The sequence below is a fragment of the Tupaia chinensis genome, unplaced genomic scaffold (genome assembly GCF_000334495.1).
Source record: "Tupaia chinensis unplaced genomic scaffold, TupChi_1.0 Scaffold000012_1, whole genome shotgun sequence".
Taxonomy (NCBI): Eukaryota; Metazoa; Chordata; class Mammalia; order Scandentia; family Tupaiidae; genus Tupaia; species Tupaia belangeri.
Genome location: NW_006159442.1, coordinates 3,334,785 through 3,359,874, shown reverse-complemented (window position 1 = coordinate 3,359,874; position 25,090 = coordinate 3,334,785). Strand labels below are relative to the sequence as shown.

Sequence of the window (25,090 nt, the reverse complement as noted above, 5' to 3'; positions counted from 1 at the left end):
GTTCAGCAGAAACAATAACGCCAGCTGAAAAACCCTGATCCTCAAAGTCATGTTGAGATCAACGTGAAGAGAAATCCTCAAGTCACCTCATAAACTCGTACCCTCTTAGATTTTCTTTCCTCAGTATATCCTAGAAACCGTGTACTTATCCAGCAACGTTGCCAATGAGGCCAGGCTCCCAGTTTCCCTGACAATCCTCAGGGCCACCATTGCAATCCGACTGTCACCTGACATGCCGACATGCCTGTAGCGAATGTCCTTTCCGTTAGAAGGAGTACATGGCTTCTTGTTTAGGGAGCAGCTGGTTGGAACTGCATCTGGGATCACTTGAGCAATGTGTAGCTCAGATGTATTCAGCTGAAGAATCTGTGCCTAGATATTTGCTCTAAAACATACTAAAACCCCAAGTCCAAACATCTCATATTAGTTAACAGGAAATTGTTCTGATAGATGTGTAAAAGGAAGCATAGTAGTCGACAGGAAATTGTTTTGATATATGCAGTAAAAGGGAATTGAAAGCATTCCTTCCAAATCAAGTGTGCTACAGAAATTTGACCAAATAGGAGTCTACCACGAGAGTAAATGAAGTCACATTTTTTAGGGAAATGTTGAATCTTGTGCAAATGGATGTCTTCTGAAGAGAGGGACAAATTGTTCAGTTAATCCCATGTCTTTTGGTCAATCCAAAATGAAGAAAGTCTTCCCACATGGCCTGGAGAAGGGGGACCAGTCACACCCGAGGCCCAGGACCCAGTCATCGACCGTAGAGAAGTCAGGAGAGAAGGAGGCCCCAGGTGCTGTCCCGCCAGGGCCAATACTGAACACAGGCATTTACTGGTGTCTCTGACACTTGACACTGAGGCCCAGCCATGGTGGTGCGGGCAGTAGGGTGACACTGCAGGATACTGTAGTTCAGGACTCTGGAACCTAACCACACCAGGCATGTCCTTGCGTATTGCCCATGGGGCTGTCATTCTGGGCAGCTGCAAGGCTTGGGGGAGGATGGCAGCATGGTGGGACCCTATTGAGGGTATCTCTTCCCCTCTCCCCTTTCTCTCATAAAAGAAAGAAAGAAAATGAATTTTTAAAAAAATCTTTAGAGGCGGGCAGGTGGTTTGGAGGTTAAGGGGCTGGATCCCACGTGGCTAACTCTGCAGTTCAAATTCTGACCCAGCAGCTTGGAAAACACTGCAGGTGGTGTACTCAGTGCCCAAAATCCCAAGAGGAGAATGGAGAAGAAAGGAGTACCATGTGGCCATACCGCATGGGAGGTGATTTCTCCCTTTGTGTCTCTCTGGTGAGTGCACCTGCCCTGGAGCAAAAATCGCAAAACAAAATCTTAAGGAGCTGTGTGGTAGCATAGTGGTAAAACTCGATGTGCTGGGTGACTAGCTCCCATGGGAAGGTTCCTTTCACATCTGGAGACCTCCCTGAGTGCACCGGTGTGCACATACCCATGATCTGGGCTGCCCGAGGCTGGGGGTGAATTTTGTGCCTAGACCCTGTAGGATGCTGTCTCTGTCTCTTTTCCTCATGGGAAAAAAAATTTTTTTTCTTTAAAACGAGGTTCTTACTTCATGTGACTTTTAAAAAAAATGATTATGATGATGATTTTATTTGCTATAGGGCACATGCACTCACCAGAGAGACAGAGAGAGATAGGAAGAAAGGGAAAATGAGAAAGCAGGCCACCAGGTCTGGGACTCAAACCAAGGGCAGCCATGTGAGAGTCCAGCGCCTCAACCACCATGCCACTTATTGACTTCATTATTTCACATGACTTTAAAAAAAACATGTCACCTACAAAATCACATGGAATTTCTTGAAGTCTTCATGCAAGTTCAATCTCCCTCTTGATCTCATTATAGGGACCAGTGAAAAATTGTATTTGAAGTCAAAAATCTCTAAATAATAATCATCTATTTTACAATAACCATGTCATAAGACAACATCGCAAACATGTTAGCACCACAAAACTGGGTGAACCTGAGCAGAGAGGGACCATCTGGGGTCCAGACACACAGACCCCAGACATGCAGTAAGATTCTCAGTGAAGATTGTTTTAGTTTGTCTCAAGATACAGTGAGTGCTCTCAGCAAATGAGTCTCTGGAAACAGACGGTCTCCTCTCAAACCCTCTGCTCGGTGCTGTGCAGGCTGTTTGCCCACCGAGAACTGCCCACTAGTAGTGTCTCAGAGTGGGTTGCATTGTAGCCTTGCAACAGGCTTCTTTCTGACAAGCTTCCTTCCTTATTCCAGGAACCAGCCTGGCAAGGAGCAAATCTTCCAAATTAGCCAGAGGAGTGAATCTTTTAATACGTGGGCAACCCCCATCTGAAACAATGCACACACAGCAGGAGAGTCACATGCATGAGCAGAAATTTAAACAATATTGTTGAACAAACTACAGGACAATCCCCTGGCCCCTGTCATCAAATGAAATCGTACATTCAAATGTCTAGAACAGGCAGGCAGACAATGGAAACAAAGCATGCAGTAGAGCGCTAGGGTGTGGTGGGGACTTTGAGAAAGTGGGTCTCGTCCACTGGTCGCCTTCTGGGGAAGCAGGCTCAGTAGCAGACCTTCTAATTTTGCAACCTGGAGTTTTATATAAAATCCTTTTTTTTTTTATTTTAGTTTTTTGCCATACGGCATGTGTATTTGCCAAACAATGAGAGGGAAAGTGAGAAATCATCTCCTGGGGGGATGGCCATGCATAATCCCTTTTCCTCCATTCTCCTCCTGGGATTTTGGACACGCACACAAACATGGCTGGCATTAATTTTAAGCCACCGGGTCTGACACTTGAACCACGGTCGGCCATATGGGAATCTAGTCTCAGTGAAGATTGTTTTAGTTTGTCTCAAGATACAGTGAGTGCTCTCAGCAAATGAGTCTCTGGAAACAGACGGTCTCCTCTCAAACCCTCTGCTCGGTGCTGTGCAGGCTGTTTGCCCACCGAGAACTGCCCACTAGTAGTGTCTCAGAGTGGGTTGCATTGTAGCCTTGCAACAGGCTTCTTTCTGACAAGCTTCCTTCCTTATTCCAGGAACCAGCCTGGCAAGGAGCAAATCTTCCAAATTAGCCAGAGGAGTGAATCTTTTAATACGTGGGCAACCCCCATCTGAAACAATGCACACACAGCAGGAGAGTCACATGCATGAGCAGAAATTTAAACAATATTGTTGAACAAACTACAGGACAATCCCCTGGCCCCTGTCATCAAATGAAATCGTACATTCAAATGTCTAGAACAGGCAGGCAGACAATGGAAACAAAGCATGCAGTAGAGCGCTAGGGTGTGGTGGGGACTTTGAGAAAGTGGGTCTCGTCCACTGGTCGCCTTCTGGGGAAGCAGGCTCAGTAGCAGACCTTCTAATTTTGCAACCTGGAGTTTTATATAAAATCCTTTTTTTTTTTATTTTAGTTTTTTGCCATACGGCATGTGTATTTGCCAAACAATGAGAGGGAAAGTGAGAAATCATCTCCTGGGGGGATGGCCATGCATAATCCCTTTTCCTCCATTCTCCTCCTGGGATTTTGGACACGCACACAAACATGGCTGGCATTAATTTTAAGCCACCGGGTCTGACACTTGAACCACGGTCGGCCATATGGGAATCTAGCACCTTAACTACCATGCCACCTGCTAACTCCAAAAATCCCTTGAGTTTTAAAAGTCTGTGGCTAATTCTAATTTTTAAGACTTGCCCAAATGAACAGCACGTCCACAAGCAGGCTGCCAGTTCCTGACGATGGAGTTAAGTCGTCTCTCCTTTTATTTTCTTTTCTCTTCTCTGTCTATCCCAGGTCCCGCTCTACAGCCTGGGTTGGGCTGTTTTGTTGCTGTTGTCTTTTGTTTGTTTGTTTTGTCTTTAATGCATGTTCAACCTCAGCCTGTCCATTTCAGAAGTCTAGCTGAACATCTTAGGAAACTGCCGGGCAGAGGGCAACTCAGTTTGAAGCTCTCTCTTTCCTTCTCATTTCTGTTTATTTCAGCGGTGGAGTCAGAGCAGCAATTATGCTGTTACAGTAATGCCATTTGCCTGGCAAGGGAAAAATGGAGTAAAGGAAGAGAGAAACGCCAAGGAGAGGCACAGCCTGGCGACTTAATCACATCGTTAGTACTTTGAGCCTGCGATGTAGATTATTTCTTGTTCTTAAAGACTTGTGGTCTTGAAGCGATCCAAAAAACCCTGAGCATCAGCGGATGGAATAAAACTGAGAAGATTTCCACTTAATAGCAGTGATTAATTTTGAAATTGTGTACTGATAGAACCAAGGTTGTGTGAGGTCACAGGAAAAGAAGCGTGTCACAATGCACACCTGTAGCAGATGCTGTTGGGTGTGCATGCCAAATTATGCCTCGTTCTTTCCTTACTGGGAGGGTCTTGATTTTGTTTCATTCCTGTTTCTTCTCCGACTCAATCCACTGGTGAACCCTAATTGGGTGAGGTCAGTCCCATTGTCTGTGCCCTTCATTAGTGCCGAATGTAGGGTGAACATGTAACCTGGCTGCCACTGGGGGACGACTTCCAAGGGGTCCCTCTTCTTCCTCTGAATGGTTTCATGTCGGCATGTGACACTGGAACTCCAACAACCATCTTTTGACCAGGAGAGAAGACATCTCCAGGACAAGTATGAAATGCTGTTTGAGGAGTGGAAAGACAGAGACCCTTGTCTCTGATGATAAATCTGCATCGCTGAAATAAATGGAATGAAGCCGCCCCACCTTCCTCCATCCAAGATGAAGTAGAGAACCCAGGTGATACTTTTGGAAAGGGTAGGGTATAATTATAGTGTCAGAGAGTAGACAGACTAAAAATGCTTTCATTCTCTTCCTGGGGGCTCTTAGAGTTTCCTTTGGACTAGGAGAGCTCCTTAGATTATCAGGAGGCTCAGGAAGCCCTCTCAGCCCAGGCATGGTAACAGTCCAACACCTCTATTTTTTCTCATTTATTCATTTACTTTATTTTGACTAGAGAGAGACACAGAGAGAGAGAGGGAAAGTGAGAAAGCAAGCTACCAGGTCTGGGACTTGAACCATGGTTGGCCATATGGAAGTGTTAATTGTGTACTGATAGAACCAAGGTTGTGTGAGGTCACAGGAAAAGAAGCGTGTCACAATGCACACCTGTAGCAGATGCTGTTGGGTGTGCATGCCAAATTATGCCTCGTTCTTTCCTTACTGGGAGGGTCTTGATTTTGTTTCATTCCTGTTTCTTCTCCGACTCAATCCACTGGTGAACCCTAATTGGGTGAGGTCAGTCCCATTGTCTGTGCCCTTCATTAGTGCCGAATGTAGGGTGAACATGTAACCTGGCTGCCACTGGGGGACGACTTCCAAGGGGTCCCTCTTCTTCCTCTGAATGGTTTCATGTCGGCATGTGACACTGGAACTCCAACAACCATCTTTTGACCAGGAGAGAAGACATCTCCAGGACAAGTATGAAATGCTGTTTGAGGAGTGGAAAGACAGAGACCCTTGTCTCTGATGATAAATCTGCATCGCTGAAATAAATGGAATGAAGCCGCCCCACCTTCCTCCATCCAAGATGAAGTAGAGAACCCAGGTGATACTTTTGGAAAGGGTAGGGTATAATTATAGTGTCAGAGAGTAGACAGACTAAAAATGCTTTCATTCTCTTCCTGGGGGCTCTTAGAGTTTCCTTTGGACTAGGAGAGCTCCTTAGATTATCAGGAGGCTCAGGAAGCCCTCTCAGCCCAGGCATGGTAACAGTCCAACACCTCTATTTTTTCTCATTTATTCATTTACTTTATTTTGACTAGAGAGAGACACAGAGAGAGAGAGGGAAAGTGAGAAAGCAAGCTACCAGGTCTGGGACTTGAACCATGGTTGGCCATATGGAAGTGTTCAGCGCCTTAACCACACCACCTGCTGGTCCCAACAATCTAATACCTCTTACCACCAGGCCATAGTTATATAACATATGTGGACAAAGTAGAATGGAAGGAAAGGGGGGTCGTGGAGAGATGCTTTTTAAAAAAATAATTATGTATTGAACGTCATTTGCTTACTATGATTCTCAATTTGGCCAGAGAGAGACAGAGAGAGAGGAAGAGTGAGAAAGCCACTGGGTCCAAGACTTGAACCTTGGTCAGCCATGTGGGAGTCCAGCAGCTTAACCATCATGCCACCCGATGGCCCTCAAGATGCTTTGTTTCATCTGAGTAACATTTTGAGGTGACTAATTGGAAGACACAAAGCTGTGACAGGTGAAGGAAGGAGCTTATTTTTTAGATCTATAAAGAATTATTTTATTTAATTATTTTAATTTGACCAGAGAGGGACACACAGGGAGAGAAAGCAAAACCACCAGGTCTGGGACTCGAACCACAGTCAGCCAAGTGGGAGTCCAGCACCCTTAACTACCACGCAACCTGCGGGCCCCAGGAGCCTCTTTTAGTGTACATGAGCAGCACCGTTCTTTGGTTTTGGGAATGGCAATAGTTTACAACATTGTGGGTCTCCCTTGAAGAGTTATTTTGCATTGCCTGGTGAAAACAGCCTGTGTCTGAATCTGAAGAAGGAAATAATGCAATTCCCCAATTCTGTTTAGATGACTCCCCACACATCCCAGCCAGGTTCACACGCTCTGTGGCGATTGAATGCTCCCAGTAGGAGCAGAAAGGTGGGCATTTTGAGGCTAGAAATTGTACTGCTCTGCTTGAAATGCCTGTTTAATGTGTTGCTGAACCTCTGATCATAAGCAAAGACTGCCAAATTACCCAGAACAATCCACCCTGTAGCACTTAAAAGAGAAAAAAAAAAAAGATTGTTTTTAAAAAGAACAAATGAAGGCTATTATTGCTTTCTTCCCTTTTGGATTCTTGCTCTAATTACCTTGCTTTGCCACAAGGATTTAAAAATATTATCTCCTCTTAAAAGCAGTCTTCTCTCCTCGCTGTGCATGCACACCTGGCCTGTGTGCTACAGAGAAACGCCACCAAGCTTCTAAGCTTTCCAGGGTCCCAGGCTGGTGCCAAATGTTCTCTAGAGTAGGAATGAGCAGAAATCAAAGAGGAAATTTTTCTTGGAGTAAAAAGGGGAGGGAACATCTATCATTTGGGACTGATGGCAACTTTCTAACACCCTCTCTCTTTTTTTAAGAAGATCCTATGATTTTAGTCCCATGTTCCCAGAGAGGAATCTTGATAACTACATTTCCCAGCTGCCCTTGTAGCTAGATACAGGCATATGACAGTTTCCACCAATCAGACAGAGCCATGTATGAGTCTGGTTGGGAGTGGGCCGTGGGCAGTGGCATCGTGGGGTTGAGTATTGAACAAGGTGAGTTTCCCCTTAAGATCGTTTCTTTGCTCTTCTCTGTCTGATATCCTCACATAAATTTCCCCTTTCCTACCTAAACCAGCCAAGATGGATGCTGTAATACACAGCCGAAAATGACCTGACCCAATAGGCACATTCAGACGTGGGATGTCACTCTACTTGTGGACAAGCTTGAGAAAGCTGTCTCTGTAGGGATGAAGGATCTCTCGATGAAAGGAATCCTAATCTTGACCTGGGCTTGGAATAGAGGCACCCTACAAGGGTCAAACATGTCAGTGAGCTGTTTCTGTCTTTCAGTCAGAACTCATGGGGGGGAAGGGATTGCGCTAAAACACAGGGCCGCAAGCCTGCTCTGGTGAGATGGCAGAGGAGTGGCAGTCCCCATGGGGTAATTCTAACAGCATTGCTATGTCCAGGGTCGTTCTTCTTCCTGCCTGAAATGCTTTTTTAGTGTACATGAGCAGCACCGTTCTTTGGTTTTGGGAATGGCAATAGTTTACAACATTGTGGGTCTCCCTTGAAGAGTTATTTTGCATTGCCTGGTGAAAACAGCCTGTGTCTGAATCTGAAGAAGGAAATAATGCAATTCCCCAATTCTGTTTAGATGACTCCCCACACATCCCAGCCAGGTTCACACGCTCTGTGGCGATTGAATGCTCCCAGTAGGAGCAGAAAGGTGGGCATTTTGAGGCTAGAAATTGTACTGCTCTGCTTGAAATGCCTGTTTAATGTGTTGCTGAACCTCTGATCATAAGCAAAGACTGCCAAATTACCCAGAACAATCCACCCTGTAGCACTTAAAAGAGAAAAAAAAAGATTGTTTTTAAAAAGAACAAATGTAAAGGCTATTATTGCTTTCTTCCCTTTTGGATTCTTGCTCTAATTACCTTGCTTTGCCACAAGGATTTAAAAATATTATCTCCTCTTAAAAGCAGTCTTCTCTCCTCGCTGTGCATGCACACCTGGCCTGTGTGCTACAGAGAAACGCCACCAAGCTTCTAAGCTTTCCAGGGTCCCAGGCTGGTGCCAAATGTTCTCTAGAGTAGGAATGAGCAGAAATCAAAGAGGAAATTTTTCTTGGAGTAAAAAGGGGAGGGAACATCTATCATTTGGGACTGATGGCAACTTTCTAACACCCTCTCTCTTTTTTTAAGAAGATCCTATGATTTTAGTCCCATGTTCCCAGAGAGGAATCTTGATAACTACATTTCCCAGCTGCCCTTGTAGCTAGATACAGGCATATGACAGTTTCCACCAATCAGACAGAGCCATGTATGAGTCTGGTTGGGAGTGGGCCGTGGGCAGTGGCATCGTGGGGTTGAGTATTGAACAAGGTGAGTTTCCCCTTAAGATCGTTTCTTTGCTCTTCTCTGTCTGATATCCTCACATAAATTTCCCCTTTCCTACCTAAACCAGCCAAGATGGATGCTGTAATACACAGCCGAAAATGACCTGACCCAATAGGCACATTCAGACGTGGGATGTCACTCTACTTGTGGACAAGCTTGAGAAAGCTGTCTCTGTAGGGATGAAGGATCTCTCGATGAAAGGAATCCTAATCTTGACCTGGGCTTGGAATAGAGGCACCCTACAAGGGTCAAACATGTCAGTGAGCTGTTTCTGTCTTTCAGTCAGAACTCATGGGGGGGAAGGGATTGCGCTAAAACACAGGGCCGCAAGCCTGCTCTGGTGAGATGGCAGAGGAGTGGCAGTCCCCATGGGGTAATTCTAACAGCATTGCTATGTCCAGGGTCGTTCTTCTTCCTGCCTGAAATGCTTCATTAGAACCCTGCACCCAGAGCTTTTTCTTTTTAACAAGAAAGAGAGGAAGAGAGTGAGAGAGAACCCTTGTCAAGATCTCAGCCTTTCCGCAGCCCTCTAGCATTCTTATCACCAACAGACGGGCTAGGTTGAGGACAGTCGCTGGCCCTGGCCATCCCTTTTTTTTCAATAATTTCCATTTCTGAGGATTTCAGGTGCACACATGTACTTGTCCGATGTGTTTTCAGGTCAACCTGGGGATCTGAACCCAGAGTTGGACATGTGGCTCCCGGCATCATAGTTCAATTTCGTCTCAACTGTGTCGCCAGGCTGGGCCTTTTTATTTTTTATTTTATTAATCTTTATGAGTCTCCTCCTAGGAAGCAAATCCTTCTGAGGAGGCTAACCTTGTCATCGCTAGCTGAATGGCAGGCTTTAGTTGACAAGGCTCAGGATGAAATTCTTGGGAAGGAGGCTCTGGAAGGTTCCTTAACGGGAAGCAGGGGCCGTGACGAGGAAGATGGTAGGACACTGAAAACATTTTGCAAATTTTGCCTGATCTGGCTCTATATAAATTGAATCAACAGAGCTTTAAGAGAAATGAGAAGAAACACATCCCATCTTATGTGGTTCTTTGACAAGACAGAGCAAGACAAATCTCTTCACAGTTTTAAATGTGATTTCTCTAAGTGAAGAAAATCTAAACATATGGCAAGAAGCTTCAAAATCTGTTAATGTGGAAATGTCATGATAAAAATGGAACCAGTGTGTGTTAACAAGCCACCAGGCCACATTCTCAGAAAATGGAAGGAAATCTCTTGAATTCATCTTTATCATTTTGTCATGCAGCTGGCTGAATCCGGCACTGAACACTACTTATCACAGGCTGGCATAGAAAGTCTGAAGAAACAGTGCTACTTGCTGGGCTCCAATCGTACTGAAAGAGAGGTTTAAAATGCGGTTCAAAAGAAAATCCCGCTTCCATCTACTGTGTGACCTTGGGCAAGTAAGTCATCTGACCTCTCTGACCCTTTGTTTCCCCATCTATTAAATGGGGTGATAATTCTGAGATTATAAGATTGTTACGAGAAGTGTATCAATAACACCAGCAAAATACCTGGCCATGGTAAAGTCTGAAGAAATGGAAATTAATTAAACAAGGGGTGACTTCTGTCTTCAACTTAGCCCATGTGATGGTAATAATAAAACAAGTATGAACCTCCAGAAAGTCTATAAGTCACAGCAAAGATTTAGCAAGTGGACTTCCCAGGAGAGAGCTAGAAATCCAACCTGAGGTAATTAGTGAGTAAAGAGAATGGCATGCCTTTTGGACAATGTGCTTAAGGTTTTATTATGAATGCTTAAACAATATATTTCAGATTTTATCGTGACTTGTAAAATACTGGGCCCTTGAATCTGATCAATGAATAGCCTGGGTGAAAAGCATTCATTGGAAGACTCTTTGGGGACCATTCTTCACAGCAAACACATTCAAACCAGAAGATGTTGCTTGAAAATCATGAATTTAGTCAAGGGTGAAAAGATACGACGGTTAAGTATTTTACACACAGGAGATCTTGCCGATGATCCAGCCGAATCGGTGCTCGTAGAACTCAGTCTCTAAAGGGTTTAGTTTTCGCTCCTTTGAGAGAGGCTGTCACTGTCCTTGCCCATTCAGCTGGGGGTTCCTTTCTTCACACCGAGAACCTGGAGCAGAGAGTCTACCAACTTAAAAAAAAAAATCAGAAAGAGTTACACAGCACAGTTGTGCTGCTCAAGTCTCGTACGAGAAGTAAATTCACTCCCAATAAACTATCAACATCACCCGGAGCTTGTAACAAATTCTTGAGTCAACACCAGACCTACTGAGCTGGAAACTCTGGGCATGGAGCCCAAGAGTCCCAGGGGATTCTGAGTATGTAGTGTTTGAGAACCACAGCTGTCACCCAAGAGAGAAATTAACGTCGACATTTTTCTTTTTGTTTTTTTTAAAGGATTATTTATCTAATTTTATTTACTATTATCACTATTTCTCAATTTGCTATAGGGCACATTCTCTCACCAGAGAGGTGGGGGGGAGAGTGGGGACAGAGATAGGGAAAATGAGAAAGCAAGACACCAGGTCCTGGACTTGAACTGTGGTTGGCCATGTGGGAGTCCAGTGCCTCAACCACCCCAACACCTGCCAGGCCCCTCTTTTTTTTTTTTTTTTTCCTTGATCTCCTTTATTTTGAGGTCTTCATTTTTTTTGTTCTCCTTTTTTTTTTTGAGAGGTTTTTGCTATAGGGCGCATGCGCTCGCCAGACAGGCAGAGAGAGACATAGAGACAGAAAGCGAGAAATCACCCCCCAGAGGGGATGGTCACGCCGCAATCCCTTCTCCTCCATTCTCCTCTCAGGATCTTGGGCACGCATGCACATGCGCCCAGCGTGAGTTTTAAGCCACCGGGTCCGGGACGCGAACTGCGGTCGACTACGTGGGCATCCAGCGACATAGCCATTACGCTAACTGCCGGTTCCCATTGAGGTCTTCTTGTTATGTCAGCTTAATTTATACCCTGACTTGGTCACTTAGCATGTTTGAGCTAATGCTGGGAATGAAACGTGTTATCCCAGGAATTTATGACTAGGTGGCAGCTGAGTAGAGGGACTCAGGGGATGTGAAATTTCAATTCTTACCTTGCTTCCTTTGGCAACGCCTCATTACACAAATCAAAGCTAGGGTCTGAATCACACGACTGCGTGTAACAAACCTGTAACTGTAAATGCTGGAAGTGCGGGCAACTTGGGAGAGGAGTTCATTTGGGCTTCCGCCAAGTCTAAATTTATTGTGGTTCGCTTGTTTTGGCTTCTGCTCAAATTAACTAGGACTGAAGAAAGGCTGAGTAGTTGTAATTTAAAAATACTTCCCTGTCCCACGCAGCACCCTTTACCCGCTGAGACGAGAAACACTTTTCAGCCAGAGTAGAGCTTATTACTCTCCCTGAGATCCTCTGGCAATTCAGATTCTCCAACTTCCAGACCAGAGATTCATTTCTAATAAAGGAGCTATTGCTCTTCTCAGGTAAATTATTACCTGCTCTGCAACGCAACTGTTCTGCCCAGGCGCTAATGAGCCCAGGGCTTGGAGGCTGATCCTCACACGTGCCAATTAGCTCTGTGCTCCCCCAGGCACTCAGACTGTGCTATTATGGGCCCCCTCTGTCTTGCCACATGAGCCACTGGTCGTAACAGGAACCAGATGAGGATGTGGGAGAAATCCACAGAAGTCCCCCCCATTGGCTCAAAATATTGAATGTGAGAGGTTTGGCTAAAGGAAATGGAAGTAAAGCTACAGGGGAAAGGAGAGTTGTAGAACCTAGGAAGACCAAGGGAACTGAGAGAGTCCATGGCTGGGGCTGGGAGCAGCTGTATTTGAGGTGGGGGCTGGTTTCACCTGCTTCTGCCTTCATAGCAACTGTTGGGGTAAAACAAAGGTTATTGGTTATCTTTGTATGATGTTTTCTTCTTTTTCTTTTTCTTTCTTTCTTTCTTTGTTTTTTATTTTGAAATTTTTGCCAGGGTGGGGTGGTGCACCTACCAGAGAGAGACAGAGAGAGAGAGAGAGAGAAGAGAGAGCAGTCCCCATGGGGAATGGTCATGCTGCAATCCCTTCTCCCCCATTTCTCCCTCATTTTGGGAATTTGGGCACACATGCACGCATGCACATGTGCCTGGCATGTTTCTCAAGTCACAGGGGTCCGATTCGAACCATGCCATCTGCCATGTGGGATCCAGCTGCTTTAACCACCATGCCACAGCCAGCCCTATATATTACTTTTTCTATACTAGGAGCTCCCTTTGGAGTATTTCAAATACTAAGACACAAAGCCTTTCTAGTCTCTGTATTGATCTGATAGACAACAAGAGTAACCCCTTCCAAGTAAGGATGAACTTATGAACACGAACTTCTTCCAACAGCAGCCTCTGGAGTTCACCTCCAGCCCCCCATCCTTCATGTCCGCTGTACACAAAGAAAAACCTAAGGCTGCCAAGAATGATGGACTTGGTCCAAATCATAGAAGGGATCCAGAAGACCAACTTAGCCTTCATCAAAACTCAGAACGATCCACAGCCACAGCCAGGATTGTGGATCAGGCCCTAGAGCTGCTCTGAATACTGCCCCATGCTATAGAAACCATGCTGTAAAACCTCCACTAAATGCAAAATAGGATCAAGACGTTTGTGAGAAGGGCCCAGTTACAAGAACGAGTAATTGGTTGACCTGAAAATTCCTAGCCATAATTGCCATGACAGTTCTGGAGCCTTTGGTCATGATTAGTAGGAGAGGTTTTTTGTTTTTTTTTTTTTGCTATAGGGCATGTGCACTCACCAGACAGAGAGAGACAGAGAGACAGAAAGCGAGAAATCACCCCCAGGGGGGATGGCTACACCGCAATCCCTTCTCCATTCTCCTCTCAGGATCTTGGGCATGCACGCACACATGCCCGGCGTGAGTTTTAAGCCACTGGGTCCGGGACGCAAACCGCGGTCGACTACTTGGGAATCCAGCGACATAGCCATTACGCTAACTGCTGATCCCATTAGTAGGCTAGATTCCAAGCACATGACATAAATCTTTTTTGAATTAAGTAAATATCTTTGTCATCAGCACATAGGAAATGCTCAGAGTTTAAAATTACAACTCTGGGAGAGCTGGCAACAGGACTTAATGTTTTATTACTAAGATGGGCTAGAAGAGCACAATTAGAGAGTTGTGTGGCTTTTAAAGAATTATTTATTTGATTATTATTATTATTTTTAAATGTGCTACAGGGCATGCATGCTGACTGGAGAAAGACAGAGATAGAAAGAGAGAGAGAGAAAGCAAGCTGTCAGGCTTGAGACTCACACCATGGATGGCCATGTGTGAGTCCAGTGCCTTAACCACCACGCCACCTGCTAACCCCAAGCGGATAGTTTTTAATTTTAAGAAGTCTTTCAGCCTCTGAAAATGTCTGCTGCTAATTCTGGCGGTGCTCAGCTGTTATTAAACTTCTCTCTAACACTGGGAAATATATGGATTTCTAATAAAACAACTCTCTTGACACTCCTCTCTTTGAATAAGATCATTGTAAGATGTTTTCAGTTTTCATAGCAACATACTTTCATTAAGGTGGAATTTCCAAAGCAGGAGAAGTAATAAATTGTTTTGGTCTCTGCAAAGATTAAGCTAACTGTTGAATTTGTTTTTCATGTTCCCGGGAAATCACATGCAAAAGGATGGTACCAATGTGTGCAATAGCTAACTATTCTTGAGGTCATAAGAAATGGGATGGGCTCATTAACTTTGTAAAAGGAAAAACAATGCATTACAAAGAGCAGAAATGTGACCATATAAAAAGAGGACCTTCATCAGCGTGCATTGAGATTAGTATCCCCAGTAAGCAGTCACTCTCCAAGGCTGCCCACTCAATCATCTTATAATACTGCTGCTCAGAGAGCTTTCTGAAGTTATGGGAGGTCTTCAAAAAGTTCATGGATATGCATATTATGAAAAACTGGGTATGGATTTCAAAAATTTTGCACCAAATTAAACTCATACTTTAATCCCATTTCCACAAACTTTTTGAATACTCATATTCTTTTGTAATTGCTTTTGAGACTTATAGAATATTACTCTGAATATGGTGGGGCACTTTTGAACTTTGAGAAAGGAATTGACTTTTTTAGAAGATTCAAAAGTAATGCAGGAGCCGGTGGGTGACATGGTGATTAGGGCACTGGACTCCCACATTGGCTGGCTATGGTTCAAGTCCTGGACCTGGTGTCTTTCTTACTTTCTTTCTCTCTCTCTCTCTCTGGTCAAATTTTAAAAATAATAATAAATAAAATTAAATAAATACTTCTGAAAAATATACACAGATCCAGTTTCAGAGAATAACACAACTTAAACTGGATTTTGCTGTATGGTTCAAAAATGAGGCACTTAGACTAATCACTTGATTGCATGCGTTGGTTGGGGGAGTATTTTATGAATGAACTATGAGGACAAGTCCATTTTAATGTTTATGAAGATTATTTTCAAGAGTTTTTCATATTTGTTACTCTTCAGACAAAGGAGAAAGGTATTGCTGTTGGATACCTACATACAGGAACTTGAGCAAAGCACGTGACCGAGAAAGGCATGGCCAGCTAGGAACTGAGAAGTCAGTCACTGTTGACTGAGCTCCCAGAGAATGCTCCATGGAGGAAGGGCGGAGCTGAGCCCCTAACACCCATCACACAGGTGTGGACAAGAGAATCCCTCAGGGATTTGTGGAAAGTTTGGTACTCCCAGTATTTCTGTATTGGTTGATTTAACCAAGGTTTTTTGTTTGTTTGTTCATTTGTTTTTCTGTTTAAAAGCTACATAAGACTTTCTCTCTAGGGGCTTAATGAGACTAATGAATTCTTAGTTTGCATTTAGCATAGAAAATCCACAGCAACTGAAAGGCAGTGAAACATAAAGCCTCCAGAGAAGCTGGCTGAGGCTTGGCAAAGTCAGCCCTGAGCCTCTGTAAAGCGGCCATCAATCACAGAGTTAACCACCCATGGAAGAGCGAAGGAGCAAGCTCTCCCAGCTCTGTGTGCCAAAAGCAGTATTATTTATCATCAGAAACAGCCAGAAGCAAGGCCTGCTACTGCATCCTGCACCCTTCCTATTTCAGCTCAGTAAGGAGCATTCCCTGCAAGATACCTTACATGGCATAGCCTGAGGCAAACCGAGCAAGGCTCTGGCCCTGGTTTCGTCAATGGACGAATGCTACATGACTCGTCTCCCTGTCCTCACCTCTACAATGGAGAGAGTAACAGAATCTTCTCCCAAGTTGGCTGTGAGTATAAACCGAGAAATTGGAGGTAGACCGTTTAGCTCGGTATTTGGATTACAGTAAGTGCTCAGTAAAACCAGTCATTATTAGCATTGTTAGTGCATCAATTATTTTTGCCTTTTCTTTTTTAGTCTTTTAAAAAATTTGCCAAAGGGTGCATGCATTCACCAGAGAGAGACAGAGAGAGAGAGAGAGAAAGGGAGATGCACCCCTACAGGTTATGATCATGCCAGGCCCTTCTCCTCTAGTTCTCCCTCCTTTCTCGATTTTGGGCATGCATGCATGCACACATGCCTGACATGTTTTTCAAGTTGCCAGGTCCAGAACTCAAATCATGTGGTCAGCCACATGGAATCCAGCTGCCTTAATCACCACGCCACCGGCCAGCTCTTGACTTTTATTATACATATCACAGAGACTTCTTGAAAGTTAGTGACTGTTACCTCACTTCCAGTTGCCTTGCTTTCTTTCTCTCTTTTTTTTTTTTTTGGGGGAGGTTTTTGCTATAGGGTGTGTGCACTTGCCAGACAGACAGAGAGAGAAACAGAGAGACAGAAAGCGAGAAATCCCGCCCCCTCCACGGGGGATGGCCATGCCGCAATCCCTTCTCCTCCATTCTCCTCTCAGGATCCTGGGCACGCACGCACATGCGCCTGGCGTGAGTTTAAGCCGCCGAGTCCGGGACTCAAACCGCAGTAGACTACATGGGAGTCCAGCGGCATAGCCATTATGCTAACTGCTGGTCCCAGCCTTGCTTTCTTTCTATTAGATTGTCAGAAAAGTCAGGATGTATTTTTCCATGTTTTTCTATGTAAAAATGCATCATGACTTTCCCAGTGACCCCACATACATTGTGTTCTCTCCTTTATCCTGTTCACTGTCTTTGTATCCAATCATTGTTCATGTGGTATAATTATTGCTCTCTGTCCTCTATAAAATCATCTACAGGATGAGTCAGTTGACCTTACATATGTTCACCAAGTTTTGAACTGTCAGGATGAGACCTGAACTAGGTAGTCTTGGAGAAAGTGGGAAGCAATAGACTTAGCATGTAAGCTGGCAACCAAGGCTGTGTGCTCTAAAAACATCTAGGAGCCAGCCACAGTTAGCAGGCCATCCTGTCTGCAGGGCCAGATTCACACGGAAGACTGTGGTTCTGATCCTGGGTTGACCTGAAACACACTGAGCAAATGCACATGTCAGTGATCCTGGCTGGCTGGCTGCTGATGGAGGCGGGATCATAGCATGTCAAGACCTGTCTGGGGCCAGCTGGACTCCACATGGCTGACTATGGTTCAAGTCCCAAACTCAGTGGCTGGAAAATCAAGCTGGGCATGTGTGTGCATGCCCAAGATCCCAGGAAGAGAATGGAGGAGAAGGGATTGCAGTGTGGCCATCCTCCCAAGGGAGCAATTTCTCATGTTCCCTCTCATTGTCCCTGTCTCTGTCTCTCTAGTGAGCACACATTCCTTAAAGAAAACCTCTTAAGAAAAAAATAGGGACCAGGGCTGGCAGGTGGCATGGTGCTTAAGGGCGCTGGACTCCCACATGGCTGACCACGGTTCAAGTCCCAGGCCTGACGACTTGCTTTCTCACTTTCTCTCTCTCTCTCACTCTGTCCCTTTCTGGTCAAATTAAAATAAATAAATAAAGTTAAATAAAATAGCTCTTTGGGAAAAAAAAATAGGGGACCAGTGAATGGCGTAATGGTGAGGTCACTGGACTCCCACAAAGTCAACCACGGTTTCAGTCCTGGACCCAAAAACTTAAAACTCACACCAGGCACATGTGCGTGTGTGCTCAAAATCCTGAGGGGAGAATGAAGAAGGGATTGTGGTGTGGCCATCCCCCAGGGTGGGGGGGAGTGGTGATTTCTCGCTTTCTGTCTCTCTGTTTCTCTCTGTCTTTCCAGCAAGTACAGGTACTCTATAGCAAAACACTCTAAAAAATAAAATACTAAAAAAAAAAATTAAAAACCCTGTCTGAGGTGCCTCTCTCTCTTCCTCTCCCATGAAATAAACTTTAAAAAAAGTTTTAAAAACTTATGAATAGGCTCTTCTACTAGTGTTCATCAAAACTAAATATATCTGTAGACTCACAGAGACTTACTCAAAAAAATTATGGTCTCACTATCAAAATATTCCAATAGAAACTGGCAGTTAAAAAATCCAATTAGGGACCAGCAGGCAGCATGGTGGTTAAAGGCGCAGGATTCCCACATGACTGACCATGGTTTGAGTCCCACACCTGGCAGCTTGCTTTCTCCCTTTCCCTTTCTCTCTCTCTGTCTCTCCCTGGTCAAATTAAAGTAATAATAATAATAACAAATGGAATTAAAGAAGTAAATAATTCTTTTTAAAAGAATTATTGTGCAATTACAAATAAACACAATTGCTAATAAAATCCCTAAAAATGGAATTTGGACCCAATGCCCTTCTAAAGTGCTAAGAGGCAAAATAATTTATTACGTAAAAATAAGTAAATAGAAAGAAAGACAGACAGAAAGCATGGGAACTGCCTACTTATTTGGCTAACATGCAGTCACGTTAGCCACATAAACTGGCACTGGAGGCTTACGATATAAGCAATTGTATTTTTCCCTGATGAAACCTTTCCCAACTGCCCTGAAACATCTTGCCCACCTCTCCAGTGTGTTTGTGTTACCTCTGCATTTTGAACCTACATTTTTAAAGTTGCTGCTCTTCTCTGAATTCCAAATAGGTTGGGGATTGCCCAGGAGCTGAGGTGGCCGAGGGCTTCTGTTCCTCTTGGCTTCTATGAGATCCAGCAAATTCCTTGCAGCGTCTTCCCACTGAACATATTCTGTCAGCTGCTGCTTCAGGCTTCCTCCCTCATAAGCAGACGGGAACTCTCCTGTGCTCTTTTTCCCCATCAAGTGCCCTGTAAAACAAAAGCCAGACAAAACAGAACGCCACACATTTAACTGAGGGGAATGGCTGGACCACGAAATTTAAAAGGACACCAATTATGTTTGTGTACTTCCCCCAAATGCAGAATAAATAGCATTTTATCATGAGGCGTTCATAAAAGACAGATTTTGCTCCCTGTTCAAAATGTGCAGTGAGTTGGAACTGAATTGCTATCTGCAGCCCACCCTGCTTTGGGTTCCAACACCTCCGCTCACGAGCCTGGTGACCTCTGCCGAGTCATTTCACATTCCCGGTCTTTCATTTTCTCAAATGTACAATGAACAGGTGGGACTGCATTAAACCTCAGGAACCTTCGCATCTCAAATTCTATCATCAATTCAGTGTGCACCAAATTCTATTCCTAACTGAAAGATAGCGTTTGAATGTCTTCCCCGGCCAGTTCTGAATTGCTGTTGAAAATAAAAGTCTCAGTGCTTTCTTTGTGTGTGTGGGGAAAAAAAAAAGAAAAAACACGATACTTTCCTTTCCTCTGTAATACAAATGTACCAGAGGGATTTTTCATTTAAACTTTCACAAAATTTTAGCTGAGATTGAGTCTAGGAACTTCACCTTGAAATGGTTTGTGAAGACTGTAATGAAAAACAAGTTGAAAACAAGTTCTGACTAACACTTCTTGACACATAAGTGCAGAATTTCCTCCTGGGTGTCAGAACTGATCAGTGAAAGGCTATCAATAGCTTTGCGGATGTTAACCTGCCACGTAAATAAATAATAGCTGTCGTTAAGGAAGTCAGACCACTAAAAACATGGATATTCATGGATGTCAGTGAGGGCAACATAGGGTCGGAAGTGGATGTGAAGTTCAAGGTCTGCTTTTTTTTTTTTTTTCTTTTTTCAAGTTTTTGTCACGGTGTGTGTGCTTATAGGAGAGGGATAGAAACAGTGAGAATGAAAATGAGAAATCACCCCACTGGTGGGTTGGCCACACTGCTATCCTTTCTCCTCCATTCTTCTCCTAGAATTTTGGGCTCACATACACACATGAACACACACTTGGAGTGACTCTGAAGCCACTGGATCCGGGGCTTGAACCATGGTCAGTCATGTGGGAATTCAGTACTTTAATCACCACACCACCTGCTGATTCCAAGGTCTGCTTTCTTTTCTTTTCCTTTCTTTTCTTTTCTTTTCTTTTCTTTTCTTTCTTTTCTTTTCTTTTCTTTTCTTTTCTTTTCTTTTCTTTTCTTTTCTTTTCTTTTCTTTTTTAGAGAGGTTTTTGCTATAGGGCTCATGTGCTCGCCAGAAAGACAGAGACAGAGAGACAGAAAGCGAGAAATCATCTCCCGGGGGGATGGCCATGCCACAATCCCTTTTCCTCCATTATCCTCTCAGAATCTTGGGCACACATGCACACACGCCTGGCATGAGTTTAAGCCACTGGGTCTAGGACTCGAACCATGGTCAACTACATGGGAGTTCAGCGACATAGCCATTACGCTAACTGCTGGTCCCTCAAGGTCTGCTTTCTTAATATTCAGTCCATGGCTTAAATGTACTCACGTTACTTTATTTACTTTCTTCAGTTGATTTTCTCCATCTGCCTGTAACTGGGCTTTATAGCACTTCAGAATTTATAATATCAAGAAAGTCATAGTGTTTTTGAGTTAAAGTGCACAGGAAAAAGGTCTTTCTGGTTCCAGTGTTGACTGGCATTAGAGGCAAACATGACAATAATATGCGAAAGATCCTCAGACACTTAGAACTAAAACAGGACCTTTTCCAGATGTACTCCCCACCAACAAAACCCCCTTACAACGACTGCATCACTTCCATGTGTATTGTGTTGGACAACGTACGGCCTGTTTAAGTGTGGGCTATGTCACGTTTGAGCCATACCATAGTAAGTTTGGTGAAAATGGGATTTGCAAGGTGTAAGCAAAGACTCCAGGATTAAAATCAGTTCAGAGTCTGGGCTCCACTCTATTTTCCTGCTTCGAAGTGTCTTTTAACTTTGTAAGACTCTCATCATCCTGGGTATGTAAATAGAGATAAGGCCTACTAAAGGCTTTCTAATGTTGTAAGAAGGGATGGGGATCCTATATCCGTATATCATGACTCAGAAAAACTACTTCTGCGAGTGGTGGGGAGCCTTCAGATGGCGGTTACTGCATGCAGGATGAGCACTTGCCAAGGGGCTTGTGACACATACACAATTTCAAAACCCCCTTGACGGTACTGGCCCAACCGAAGGATTGGGATCCTGAAGGACCAATGCCTGGGTATCCACTAAATAACCTCACACCCAGCCATAGCGGCCATGTGGTTGCACAGGTTTCCAGGAAGTAGTGATGCATTCAGCTTGATTTCTATGGAGGAAATTGAATTATGAGGCGTGGGAGGCAGGATTAGAACCCTGACGCTGCCAGTAATGACCCTGGTCACTCTTGCCCTCCCTAACCACCTATTATCTAATTAAGATGCTGGAAATGAGAGAGGAGTTATTGCCAATGAAGCGGCAAAGTGATGGAGATACTTGTACAAGTAAGAACTTCGTCATTGTCAAGCCCAGGTAATGTTGAGGACTTTTCTAAAGGGTAAAAGTTGGACTCCATTCTTGGTCGATTTCACATCGCTCCTGATGACACCCTCTGATTCTGGAATGAAATCTGGAAGTTTCATGGCACCTTTCCTATAGGGGGGTGGATCTTCAGCTCCCCATCCCTAGACTCACACACTGTAATGAAGAGAAACACGCCATTTCCATAACATCCCAGGGAAGCACACACTCTCTGGGTCCTACTTCACTTAGCTGGCTACTGTCAACCAAATCATCATCTCCATGGCAACACGGCTGATAGGCCCACTTCCACCTCTTCTCTCATCATCATTTGTCACGTGTCCATATTACAATAATGGAGATCTCAGCATAGACAAAAAAACAGGCACTTAAAAAATAAAACCTTACTCAGAGGGGGGAAAAAGCTTTTGCACTTTTGAGTCAGTGAAAGGTACCGTTGAAGGGCTGGTGTAAAACACGGATGAATTTTCTTGAAGTCAAAACTTGAAAACTACCCTAACTCAGGAAAATATACATGAAGGCATATATTAAAATGTTGAGTACTTCTGAGAACTGGTTTTTCTGAAGCTACATTTAAACTCTGTTTCAGGGTTTCTGGAGTGACACAATAATATCGAGCCGTGTTGTAGCGGATACTGGAGTTTTTGAACACAACCTCCAGGGACATGGTCTCAGCTAGAGTCACGGCTTGGAGGATTTCATGGGAGCCCGAGGTACAGTTACCACTGTTAGTGCTGACATATATTTTCATTGCACAAACAAAACAGGGCCATGAACATCAAGCAGTTAAGAATGTATTAAGTTTTCAAGCCGTTAACTTGTTCTCCACTGGCTCACCATATTTTTCTCAGCTGGAAGAAGCAACCGGCTTGACAAGTCTGCAAACGGGTGCCGACAGCTTCCTCGTGGACTGCAATATGTAGCTTTCGTTCTATATAAAAAAAACCAAACTGCATGTCTTTGGTGATTGAAAAGGATAGGGATTTTCTTGGGATAACTGAAAGCGAAAATTAAATTCTGACAACATTCATCCTTGTCAACGCTCAGATTTCAAGAGTGGGCATGTCTACCCAAAGCAAACTTTTCCTCAGCCGTACTGCCATTTTAGGCTAACCTGGAGCTCTCATTTTACCCTTTTCTCTCACTTGCTCTTGCTCGTTTACACACAGCAAAGGGAGAACAAGAGAAAAGGACGTATTTGACAATAAATAAGATGGTATTTGGGGTTGCCATCGGTCACTTTGCTGTTGGGCTAGGAATGCCCACTACCGCTCTGAAGGGTGACTAAATGCCAGCCACCCTAAATACCTAGAGACAGAAGTGCCCAGAAGTACAGCAAATCCTTGGCTGGCTGGGTTCATACCAGAAATGGTTTGATGCTGGCTTCCCAGCTACCTCTGTGTGCCTCCCTTTGGCTTGCAAGGGCTACCTCATTATAAGCCCTTTTAGTACAAAAATATGGATGAGTAAAAAGTGGTTGAAAAATCTACAAGTTTGGGACCAGCAGTTAGTGTAATGGCTATGTTGCTGGACTCTCATGTAGTTGACCGCGGTTCGAGTCTCTGATCCAGTGGCTTAAACTCATGGCGGCGGGTGCTTGTGGGTGCGTGTGTGTGCGTGCCCAAGATCCCGAGAGGAGAATGGAGGAGGGATTGCGGAGCAGCCATGGGTGTGTGTGTGTGTGTGTAATTTCTCACTTTCTGTCTCTGTCTCTCTCTGTCTTTCTGGCGAGCGCACGCGCCCTATAGCAAAAACTTCTCCAAAAAAAGAAAAAAAACATCTGCAAGTTTCATTCCACCTCTCCAGCCCACTGGTTGGTAGCAGGGACCAGACAATGACCACCTGTTCTAAGCCCGAAGACACCATTTTTGTTGAAAGTATCAGTCTGGGTTTGTCTTCTTTAATGCCATGTAAGTATCCTTCATTTCTGAAATGCAGGCTTTCTCAGTTTTACGCATCCCAATCTCTCCTCTCCACACCAGACTCCCGGCTTCCTCTGGTTCTTCAGCCAATACAATTCCTCTCTTTGGGACTCTCACGGCTTGGCAGATGACTCTTTTAGCAAAAAGCGATTCTATTGCAGCCCTGAAGTCCGGACTCCACCGAAAGCTCACACAACACAGAGGAACAGAGGAAACAGTTTCAGCATTGTCCCTTCCCCTAAATTCTTCCTAATCTTGCTCAGAGAACCCGAGATGGGTCGATATGTGAATTAGCAAGTACCAACTTGTTGCACCCCTCCCGTGTGTGTGTGTGTGTGTGTGTGTGTGTGTGTGCGCGCGCGCGCGCACACACACGCACACCCAAAATCCCTAAAGAAGAATGGAGGAGAACTTCAGACACAACAGTACACAAAAAACTGTTGGATGTAGATGCTGTCATAGTAATTTTCTTTTTTTAAGAATTATTTTGGGGCCGGCAGGTGGCGTGGTAGTTAAGGGCGCTGGACTCGAGGCCGAGGTCGGAGGAGTAGGTTGGGGAGGTGGGTGTCAGTGAACGCCAGGCTGCAGGACCGCGGCAAGACTGCCCGTTGCGCACAGCTGAGCTTGCGCTCGGCAGATCCCTGGTGACCCGCGCCCTTTCCACCCGCTGCGTAGCTGTGGTCGCCGCCTGGGTCCTGGGGACCGGGACAGGGAACTCTCCAAGTCTAGGGCCTGCTGGCAAAGGGAAGGGGAAAGGAGCTGAGGACGGGAGCGGGAGGGTGAAGCCATGGTTCTAGGGAACGAAACAAGAGTGGAGACTACTGGGCAGAGGGCCGGGGTGAGCTTGGAAAGCGGGCATGGTTCCCAAAACGCTGAGCCGGCGGGCCGAAAAGAGAGGGTTGGGTAAAAAGGGTCGAATATCGCTGCGATGGGAAGGGAAGGGCTGAGAAAACTCAGAGGAGAGTCGCAAACGGGCAGGACCCAGGCTCTGCAAACGGGCAGCCCCGAGGCTCTGTACCGGCTGCAGCCGGTACGGATTTGAAAGCCAGGGCGGGAGCGCTGCGCTGCTGAGCCCCAGGTCCCCACACCTGTGGCTTTGCCGGGCGTGAAGGCGAGGTCTGGGGCTGAACAGGCGCGGGTCGGATTCGAGGCCGCCCGGGTGGATCAGGATTCGCAGACACACTCGGGGGACCCGGCTCCTCAAAGTTATTCAGAGAGCAAACTGCTAGAGAGGGCCGGGGCTAGGCGGACAGCAGAAAGTGTTGGGTAGGTGTGGAGGGGAGGAGAGGTGCGCGGAGCCCTGGTTTCCGGAGAGCTGCGCGCTGGCTAGGGGGCCCTGGGTAGGAGGACCCGGACGCACCGACTGGAAGCGAGCGGGAAAGGGACCACCCGCCGGCCCGCAGCTGGGGAGGGACTGATGGGCTTTCCGGGATGGGGACGGGTGGATGGACTTTTAAGAAAACCAGACTGGTTTTTCTATCCAAGGGTCGGAGCAAACCCAGCTCCGAAAGCCGGGGCCGGAAACTGCGAGATGGGAGGCAGGTCCGGTCCGCCCCGACAGACGGGTCCCGCCCGCAGGACACTCACCCACCGCCCAGTGGTTGCCGCGCGGGTACATCTTGGCCAGCACCGTCCCTCCGCTAGCGGGCGCCGGGGCCGCGGGTCCTCGGGACGCCTGGCAGAGGACCAGCGCTAGCAGGACGAGCGGGAGCTCGCGGCCGCGCATGGTCCGGGCGAGCCCTGGCAGCGCCGCGGCGAGGCTGGCGCGGGCGCGCGG

At 45.4% G+C, this 25,090-nt stretch overlaps 1 protein-coding gene and 1 long non-coding RNA gene across 4 annotated transcripts; one reads left to right on the top strand and one right to left on the bottom strand.

Moving 5' to 3' along the window:
- Positions 1 to 5,180: 5,180 nt before the first annotated feature.
- On the top strand, positions 5,181 to 15,322 carry LOC106733890 (uncharacterized). 2 transcript variants are annotated; one of them, XR_001369741.1, is made up of 3 exons: positions 5,181 to 5,262; positions 5,423 to 5,572; positions 15,166 to 15,322. It is a non-coding gene; the product is annotated as an uncharacterized LOC106733890 (long non-coding RNA). The 2 variants fall into 2 exon arrangements; XR_001369739.2 differs by lacking the exon at positions 15,166 to 15,322 and adding an exon at positions 9,922 to 10,259.
- On the bottom strand, positions 10,391 to 25,073 carry GRP (gastrin releasing peptide). 2 transcript variants are annotated; one of them, XM_027769066.1, is made up of 3 exons: positions 24,901 to 25,073; positions 18,587 to 18,823; positions 10,391 to 10,800 (listed from the first exon to the last, which is right to left on the bottom strand). In XM_027769066.1, the coding sequence occupies exons 1-3, from the start codon at positions 25,037 to 25,039 to the stop codon at positions 10,730 to 10,732; spliced, it is 447 nt and encodes a 148-aa protein (XP_027624867.1). In that variant the 5' UTR covers positions 25,040 to 25,073; the 3' UTR covers positions 10,391 to 10,729. The 2 variants fall into 2 exon arrangements, with proteins under 2 accessions (XP_027624867.1, XP_006140000.1); XM_006139938.2 differs by having other exon boundaries at positions 10,401 to 10,800; positions 18,606 to 18,823.
- Between the last annotated feature and the right edge of the window lie 17 nt (positions 25,074 to 25,090).